Below are 9,382 nucleotides of genomic sequence, written 5' to 3' on the forward strand. Positions count from 1 at the left end.
AGGCCCCAATACACTGCAGTGTCCTTCTGACAAAGGGTTTGTTTACAGTTCTGATCTTCCTCTGGATGGCCGGAGTAGTTTTGGGAGGGTGTGTTGCAAGGCTGTAGGGAATGCAGTGTCGAGTCAGAAAAGTTTTGCTGCACATGCCAATGTAAGTACTGGCATGACTGCCAAATACTGAAGCCATTAGGCAGGCGTATATATAACTTTCGTGCCCTAGAAAGTGTTTATTGTCAGAGTTAGGAAAACAAACATGGTTAAGAAAAATGTCAACAAGCTTGTTCCTATTGTCATGCTTTTATATCATCGGGTTCTTCAAGTTCCTCCAGGTCCAAATCCTCCAGTTCTTGAAACAATGATTCATCCACTTTGACATCTTCCTCTCCTGAAAGAATATAGGTGACAGAAGCTTGCTTAAGGAATCAATCTTTCAGTCTTGTCCGATTTATTCTGCACTGTGCTTACGAAAACCTCAACCGCTGGATGTGAGCATAGCAATATTTCTACCAAATGAGCAGCTTCTGGTGCCTACATTCCAACTAGTGCTACAGCCTCCAATGAAATAGAAATACCACCCGTATCATGATGATACAACAGCAAAATTCCCGAATTTTAGAAATTTTTAAATTCTCGTACATTAAAAATGCTACATATGTCAGGCCTACCAAAAAAAAAAAGTCTACAAGGCTAGCAAAATGACTCGCAGCTCTTTACTCGTGCATCATTGCCCAAGTCTATGGAGCTGCATATCAAGTGCTGAAAACTACCTCTATCAAACTTCCTTCGCATGCGTTTCTCCTACCACTTTCAAAGTTAGCAGAGAGTTGTTAAAACCACCTACCATCTTGCATAAACTGGAGATCCGAGTCGACAAGGTTCTGGTCCTTTTCAAAGAGTTCTCGGCCCGTCAGCTTTCCTGATGCAATCAGTGTCTTGTCCTTGTTCCTAATTTCCTCCATCTCTGCGTCAAATCTGCTCTTCCACGCAAGGAACGACTCCACAGTGACCCTGGTACCTTCAAATTTAACCTGCAGCACGCAGTAGAATGAAAGTTTAATTGCTTGCATGGCTGCCATAAGAAGGTATCAAAGGAAGTAAAGAGAAAACGCTACAAATGAGACAATTACTTCTGTTTAGGCAATTCAGAAAGCCTCAATGTCACCTAAAACAAAAGCATAAAGCTCACAGGCTTCCTAAGATCCCCTACTTGAGTCATTTGCCTTGCCAAGTGGTAGCAGCTGGAGGCTCCACCAGGACACACAAGGGTTTTTTCGCTAGTGACCCACGCAGAGCTCAAGCTCTAGGTAGATCACAGCCGGATAAAGCAAACCAAAACATTTGCATCACACAAAGAAAGAAAGAGGCTAGATCATACATGAATGTATAAAACAAAAAAAAAATCAATTTTCTTTCGACAGCTTATAAGAAGCTCGAAATAATGGACAATTCAGAGCTACAGGTCTGTCAAAGCTAATGTTTTGAACACTCCTGCCATAGTTGCAGTAACCTCACTTCAGCCATTTACATAGCCCTACTATATAAACAGATGCCTTGAGAGTGACCTGCCAGCAGCAGTTGTAAATGAAAGGAAGGTGTTCCAGGTTTACACAGCTTAAAATTTAAAATGGCACTGAAATGGAATCAGAACCACAAGCATATTGGGTAGCTGTTGAAGACCTGATTATGCATACTGTAGTGGATAAAACTCAAGAACGAAACAGCGAATGCACATTAAAGGAGGCCTTGCAGCCAATGGTGTCAGATGGCTGCCGTGATATCGTGGTTAATCCCCTCGCACCTGCTAGAGTGACATCACAGGGGGCTGGCAGGTGCAAGGAGATTAACCGGATCATCCACGAAGCCATGACAATCGGTCAACGCCATTCGCTGTAGGGTGTTCTTGAGTAGTATCCAACTGTAGAAACAACAGCAGGAAAGGCAAGGATTGTATCACCCTCTCTGCCTCCTCATCCTTTTCCTTTTGTATCCTCTTGGCTTCAGCCTTGTTGAATTTGACGGTTTCTGTGTGCTGATTCAGCCACTCAGTTGCAGCAGAGACTAATGTGAAGATCATGGCCATACCTAGGTTTTCTTGAACCTGCAAAGACACAATTGTTGGGCACAGGTTACCTGAAGTGTTCCACACATCGAAGGGCTAACACAAATCCTACTTGTACTGTACTCAAGAGATGGCCATCATGTAAACTGCAAGTGATAGGGAAGGTATCGAATGTGTACCTCTCCTTTGAAACACAAACAAAAATATTTTTTGAATGCTTTGGCATTACTACTGCCATGTTTGCAAAATCTGCCTGGTAGTGTCAGGATGAGGCTGCAGAGTGGAATGTGGGCATGGTGTCCATTCAGAGAAGTGGAGACAGTGCTTCACACTTTGAAGCAGCCAGACACATACTGAGCATTTTCCTCCTCTTTCTGAAGCCATAAGCGCAACAGGGATGCTGCAGTGGAGGCAAAGCTTCAGAAGCAAAATGCGCTCAGTGAAGATGACATGCAGCGTCATTTAGTAGCTGAAGCAGAGTGCAGGAGATGCAAACGCCAGGCAAACACCAATGCGAATGCATGAACCACTGCATGAATCGCACTGATCATCTGCGGTTTTTTTCGCAGGATGTTTCATTAAAGGCTTGCAAAATTTATTTATGATTTTGTTCAGACAATGCCACATGACAATACCTTTAGCTTTACAAGCTTATTTTTGCCTTGCCGCAAACTATATGCTGCAAGCCTTGCTTCGCTGTCACAGTGGCAAGTCGTACAACCATCTAGTAAGTTGCCACAATCCACCTCTAAATTGCTAAGTCATCTCTGGCTACATTTAAACATTCGGAATTGTAAACTTTTTATTTTTTGCAAGCACAATGTCATCTTTGCAATGAGGAGGTAAGTTTGAGTTGACTGAGCATTTTAGAGGTTGACTGCGGCGACTTTGTAGCGGGTCAGTGGTTAGGGCGCTTGGCTACTGAGCCGGAGTACCCAAGTTGGAACCCAAACATGGCGGCAGCTTTTTGATAGAGGCGAAACGCAAAACACGCGCAAGTTAAAGATCCTCAGGTGGTCTAAATTACTGCGGAGCCCTCCACTACGGCACCTCGCTCTCTCTCACTCGCTTATTCCCTTCCCTCATGGCGCAGTTGAGGTGTCCGCCGAGAAGTGACAGTTACCGCGCCTTCCGTTTTCTAATAACCAACCATGTTTTTTTTTCTATCCCAAAATAACCTCACACAAATTACTGTCCAGTACTTTATGAGGTAGCAAGTACTAGGAAGCCGAACGGTGACTCCACATATCGCGTTTCCCTCAGGCTTGTAAATTCTCCCCTTCGCTGACACTTCCATTAATGCGATTTGGAAGGTAGAACCAAGTAAACTAATGTAGGAGTCCTTGTGGTCAATTGTCGAGTTCACGGTTTCAAACGCAAGACTATAAAACGCAGGACAACTCGGCAAAGAACAGAACTTTAGATGACATATTACCTGTTCTTTAAGGATGGCCATAAAGGCGTCGATGTCTTCATCTGTCATGTTCTCGTATTCGGCTGCCTCAATCAGGGGCCCTTCCTCCGGGTACCGAGGCACGTAAGTAAACTTCAACTTCACCGACACTGGAATCGTAATAGTGAAACACAAGATGAGATAACTTATCATTCGTGACAGGTTCCCGTACGTGATGCGTGCGTCTCTTACTTTGCTCATCTTCGGGATCTTCACTAGCGTCGGCTTTGATGTCAATTGTGAAGGCATGGTAAGGGTCTGTTTCTAAGACTGCAGAGAACAGTAAAACAGCGTGACAGATCGAGAAAACCAAACCTGGCCCATCAGTCGACTGCTTCATAATGCCTGTCACGCACAAACGAGGCAGCACGGAAGAAAAAGGGTAAGCAAAACAAACACATGTATCTCACAATGCTTACTTTCAAGTTCACTGGGATAGATGGATTCCAACGCTTCTATTTCATTTTTTTGCTCCTCTTGAAAGTCTGTCATCTTCCTACGCGCTGCTACTACAGCCGTAAAGGTTACTTCTCAAACACGACACATGGAAGCCGCCATATTGACGAGACAGGAATGTTGGCAGCGCCGTCGCACCGTGTCCACTTTGATGTGCCTAAGATAAATTTGAAGGGGTTTAGAAGCATTATTTACTGATTTAATCTTAATTGACAGGTATTTGGTTTTGTTTTGTGTTATTTTATATTTCAAGTTCTATCGAAGGCACCACGTGACAGTGACGGCGGAAACGGAACCTGGACGGAGCGCTTGGTGCTTGCTTATTAATGGTGGTCTGGGCAGATTTTTGGAAGCGTGAGCTAACATGGGGGGTGTGTTGTGTTTTTGTTAGGGGCGTTGCAGATTTATGAACTCCAACGCGTTCACGTGAATTCCCTCCACGTTCTGTGTGTTTTCAGAGATACATTTAATTTACTGCACTTTAAAAATCCTCTTCACCGGCACGTTCGTGGTCAGCGCATGTTCGTTTCTCAAGTGGTGGACTAAACTGAGATTACATCTGACTCTACCATGTCCCGGCAAGCTGTGCGAAGTACCGACCCAAAGAAAGTGGTACGACCGACTCTTCCGCGCTTTTATCGTGCCTTTCTATGTAGTGCCCGCTAGCCATGGAGCAATGCTCCGAGCCCGGAGCATCGCCTCCGATTAATCCGAAACTTGTTCTCTGGTTTTCCACCTTCAGAGCTCCGAGCTCTTCACACTCACCTATGGCTCTCTGGTGGCTCAAATGCTGAAGGATTATGAGAGCGATGAGGAAGTCAACAAGCAGCTAGATCGAATGTGAGTACCAGCGGGAAGTGCACGTAAAGATACGATAAGCAGCAGTATTGACTCTCTGGTTGCGTCTAGTTTTCAGCCATTGTATTTTCAGAGGAAACGAGCTTGTGACTGAAGTAATCAGTGAAGGATAAATTTTGTTTCTGCTGTGCTCATTCTGCATGGCGGTTACAGTTACTTCTGTATTAATACAGAAGTAACTGTAAATTTAAAAATTGAATCATATAATTGATTTATGTACTGTTTCAGGGGCTACAACATAGGACTTAGGCTGATTGAAGACTTCCTAGCACGGACAAACGTGGGCAGATGTTTTGACTTTCGAGACACTGCTGACAAGGTTCAGGTGCGTGTCTGGCTGGGCCCTGTCGTTAGTCTCAGCATTTGCTTTGTTCACAGTTATGACGTAATCGAAAACTTATTGTCATCTTTAGGGCACACAGGCAGCACAGTAAATAAAAGTTGGGAGTTTTTCCCAATATCCCAGTGTCGATTTCAGACGCCTTCATCACGTGGAACATATCACCACCAACTTGAAGCTCTTCATCACTGCCTGTTATGCAAACAAAAGTGGCTTGGGCACAACAGTGCAACCTTTGCACTGGCAGCGGTTTTGTTTTTATTACTGTTATGCTTGAAAGGCCAGGATATAAAAATATATGTGGGCATTTTAAAATGCTACCAGCTTCTTGACACTGCACGAAACAGACTTAAGTGACATCACAAAATTCGCTACAACCTGGTCTTATTCCCTTTCTTTAGCTCATTCATTGATTAGGTAATAAGTGCAAGTATGGATTTTTCTCGTGCAGATTTTGATACGTTGGGACTTAAAGAAAGAAAAAAAATATTAGAAAGCTGCGTTTAAACTGGAGGTGTGTGCTGTCAGTTCCTCAGTCTTGGTGATGCTCTGCGCAGATGGCCTTCAAGATGTACCTGGGTATTAATCCATCCATCACAAACTGGAGTCCAGCGGGCGATGAGTTCTCACTTATACTGGAAAGCAACCCACTCACTGAGTTTGTTGAGTTGCCGGAGAGCCATGCTAACCTCAAGTACAGCAACATCATTCCAGGGGTGATTCGAGGAGCACTTGAAATGGTGAGCTGCAGGTTTAAATGATGTGGAGAACTTTGTCGTTGCAATAAGTACAGCATTTTTCTTTGGCATCGCCGCGGTGGCTCAGTGGTTATGGTGTTCAGCTGCTGACCTGGAAGATGCGGGTTCGATCCCGGCTGTGGCGGTTGCATTTCGATGGAGGCGAAATGCCCGTGAGCTGTGCGATGTCAGTGCACATTAACCCCAGGTGGTCGAAATTATTGGGAGCCGTGACGAGACACAAGTTTTTGCCAGCTGTTGAGGGGCTGAGGTGAGTCATCTATGTGTAAGGTGGGTCACATGACATCGGTCATGTAAAATGTTTCAAAAGGAAGCATTCATACCACTGTCACTTGGCCACTTCAAACTGCTTGTGCTACGGAAAAGAAAAAGCAGTTGTTTACTGTTGGCGTGTATATGTTGTGGGATTCGATATCAGCATTGATATATGTGCAGTTCGTATTATGAAGGGCATTCGACGATCTGGAAAATTTCTTCCTATAACGTGTGATACATTTGTGTTCTCTAGACGCAAGCACTGCAGTTGTTCTGAAGTTGTTCTGGAACCAGTGGTGTCACATACGACTCTATCAGGGAAGGATCCAACTTGTCTAGGTCTGACCGTAATCCAGAAACACGAGAGAACAGCACAGGACTGTAAGGTGGCCAGCACTATAAGTGCCAGTTAGTGTGTGGACTGCATTGCGAGTAATTGGGAGCCATTTGACTCGCATGCCAATGTGGCTCATAGCGAGCAAGCAGTGTTAACGGGATGCTGCTTGCTACACATCATTGAAGAGGTGGAGACATCAAATTTGTTTTATTTCTTTGGAGGGATGCGCTATTCATTAATTACCATAGATCACCACCTGGAAACCACTTGTGCTGGAAAATAATTTAAAATTGAATTCATTCTCGAATGTAGTTTTGGTTTTAGCAGGGAATGGTGGCTGTGAAGTTGCACAGCCACCAGCTGGTTGACGAAGGCAGGCTGGTCTTCCAGCAGTGCTGATGGCAGCCAGGCACTGCATGAGGGGGTCAAGGCAAGGGGAAGTAGAGTCCTGTCCTGTCACCCTGTTTAGTTGTACAAAGACTGCAGTACAATCTCACTGCTTTGTCGTTTCAATTCGCTCCAGCTCGTTCGATAGCTTGTCTATCCCAGGAGCTGGGCTGACAGCGGGGGTTGGACAGCTGTAGCAGTTGTACGCCTGATGTGACCTCAACCTTACTTGTGATGTGAGAATCAATTGAAATTACAGCCAATAAGAAATTCAGTTGTAGATTGTTTACCAAGCTCAGGTGAATTCCTCAGGATGATCCATGTTTATTTAAATGTCTTGGGTACCATTCTACAGAAGAACACACAGTCAGGTTTGGTGTGAATCCCTTTCAAAAACTTGCCGCTGGACAATATGAGCACATTGTTATATGAGTGCATGAATTTTATAGTGTACAGTCTAGCCCGTTTATAACGAAGCCACTTATAGCGAAATAGCGGTTATAACGAAGGGATTTCAATTTCCCATTCCCATTTTTGCATTTTCAATACATTTTGGGTCCGGTTTTAACGAAGTAAATAAGAGCGCGTCAGCGGATATAACGAAGAGATTTAATACCAACCGAAAAATAATCTGCCAATCAACACATTTTTGCGTCCTTGAGGCGATTTTTTCCGCGAAAATAAGAGCAAAATTCGGCTGACGGCGTCCTTTCGTGGCGTCGTCTGCTCTCCTGCGGAGCGAAAGGTTGCTTCACTGCATCGCATGACGCGCCGGTCTCGTGTTGCGCCGTCCTTGAACGGCGCCACGGCGTAGAGCGGTAGAGCACGCCGCGCAGGGGAAAAATGCAAAAAAGAACAGAGACGATTTTTTTTTTTTCGATGACGTCGCAGAGAGCGGCCGTCTTGGCCAATCTCGGTTCTCTATTTCTCCCAGGCAGTCGGCGCCACGGCTGGACTGCAGTCTGCAGGAGGTGTGGCAGCGCGCGCTTTGTTTTATGTCGGTGCCGCGGTGCGCAAGGCAGGGAGAAAGCGCGGCAGCATTGTGCATGTTGGAAGCGTGGCTCATTTTTATCGTTATCGCGTTATCGCGGAGTTCGACCAGATCTTTGGTTCGCAGTTGGATGGTATGGAAGCCGCAATCCTGCAGTCCGCACTCGCGAAACGTGTTCAGGGGACGCTGGACGACTTCTTTCAGCGGCAATAAATCGGTATGTCGATGTTTGCATTTTTTTTTCGTAGTCCACATATAACGAAATAGCGGATATAGCGAAGTGATTTCCGATTCCCGCCGACTTCGTTATAACCGGGCTAGACTGTATATGGGGCAAAAATAAAGGAACAAGAAGAAAGGCAAAGTGAGGGTGACTTGGCATTCCTTGCTCTTTGCGACTGTTCAGGTCCAGACAGAAGTGGTAGCCTGTTTTGTCCATGACCAGCTGAAAGGCGACTCTACTTCCGAACTCCGAGTGAAGTTCGTCAGGCGCCTCGAAGACGCCATTCCTGCTGGGGAGGACTGAAGAGACTGGGGAAGTGCCATAGCTGTGTTGTTTTTATGATGGCACACCACCACCTTAACAATAAAGAAGTCATGCATTCCTTGAGACTGAAGTCTCCTTGTTACCACATGCTCTGACTGACTATGCAGTGCTTTGCATGTTGCGAGGCAGTTTCGCATTATATGTGTTATATTCTATTCTGCCGATCCACTTGCAAATCATTACTGCATATCCTGGTCAAGTGGCTGTTGGGATGGGCCAGTTGATGCGACTGTATTCTACAAGATTCATGATTATACGGTATGAAAGATGGACAAGTACTAGGCGTGGCTAGTTCAATGCTGGCATCCTATGTTGTGGTTTCTGTATGTCTCCTTCTACTGTCTGTTGCGCCATATAAAAAAATCAAGGGGTGATCAACTGGATTGATGTGACGGAAATGCGAGGGCATTCTTCCTTACCTTCGCTTCCAGGGTCCAATCGTTCTGCTGCCCAGAGCATGAGCTGTACCACTATGACCTCTACACCCACTTTAATTTCACTAAGGCACCATCATTGCTAGAACCCAATTGCTGCTACCTGTCACTGAAGCGGGCACCTCTGAACAGGGTGCAAGGGGGCGGTCGCCTCCCCAACATTTCTCCCGAGGTTGCAGTGCCACTCCAGCCTCCTACTGCTTGCATTCAGACCAGATTTCTGTCAAAAGCTTCAATTCTAGGACGTTGATGTTAAGCAGAGTGGGGCTGAGATGGCTTTGCGGTCAGTCATAAAGCATTTAGCTTGAGTAACAAAACCAATCACGTCCCAACAGAAATCGTTGATTGTCTGCCCTCTGTCCATGAGCACGATTTGCACAAGTGAAGCAGTCTATGCTCAAACTGTTTCAATGTAGCCGATCAGTCCGTTTGTACATCTTTATAAAGCTGCAAATACAAAAAATTCAACAAATATAAAATTTAATATTTAAATAAAACAAACTCGAA

The 9,382-nt window shown here is 45.1% G+C and overlaps 2 protein-coding genes across 4 annotated transcripts; one reads left to right on the plus strand and one right to left on the minus strand.

The window, feature by feature from the left end:
• Window positions 1–197: 197 nt before the first annotated feature.
• LOC149358322 (RWD domain-containing protein 1-like) lies at window positions 198–4,086 on the minus strand. 2 transcript variants are annotated; one of them, XM_089570374.1, is made up of 6 exons: window positions 3,932–4,086; window positions 3,705–3,782; window positions 3,495–3,622; window positions 1,955–2,098; window positions 842–1,028; window positions 198–385 (listed from the first exon to the last, which is right to left on the minus strand). In XM_089570374.1, exons 1-6 carry the CDS (start codon window positions 4,002–4,004, stop codon window positions 291–293), a joined length of 705 nt encoding a protein of 234 aa, XP_089426500.1. In that variant the 5' UTR covers window positions 4,005–4,086; the 3' UTR covers window positions 198–290. The 2 variants fall into 2 exon arrangements, with proteins under 2 accessions (XP_089426500.1, XP_089426499.1); XM_089570373.1 differs by having other exon boundaries at window positions 3,705–3,857.
• Window positions 4,087–4,263: 177 nt separating this feature from the next.
• On the plus strand, window positions 4,264–8,504 carry Bet3 (blocked early in transport 3). 2 transcript variants are annotated; one of them, XM_089570376.1, is made up of 5 exons: window positions 4,264–4,580; window positions 4,711–4,808; window positions 5,055–5,151; window positions 5,724–5,906; window positions 8,021–8,122. In XM_089570376.1, exons 1-5 carry the CDS (start codon window positions 4,539–4,541, stop codon window positions 8,105–8,107), a joined length of 507 nt encoding a protein of 168 aa, XP_089426502.1. In that variant the 5' UTR covers window positions 4,264–4,538; the 3' UTR covers window positions 8,108–8,122. The 2 variants fall into 2 exon arrangements, with proteins under 2 accessions (XP_089426502.1, XP_089426501.1); XM_089570375.1 differs by lacking the exon at window positions 8,021–8,122 and adding an exon at window positions 8,301–8,504 and having other exon boundaries at window positions 4,265–4,580.
• Window positions 8,505–9,382: the final 878 nt, after the last annotated feature.

The sequence above is a fragment of the Amblyomma mixtum genome, chromosome 2 (assembly GCF_055824585.1).
Source record: "Amblyomma mixtum isolate Tamu chromosome 2, ASM5582458v1, whole genome shotgun sequence".
Classification (NCBI taxonomy): Eukaryota; Metazoa; Arthropoda; class Arachnida; order Ixodida; family Ixodidae; genus Amblyomma; species Amblyomma mixtum.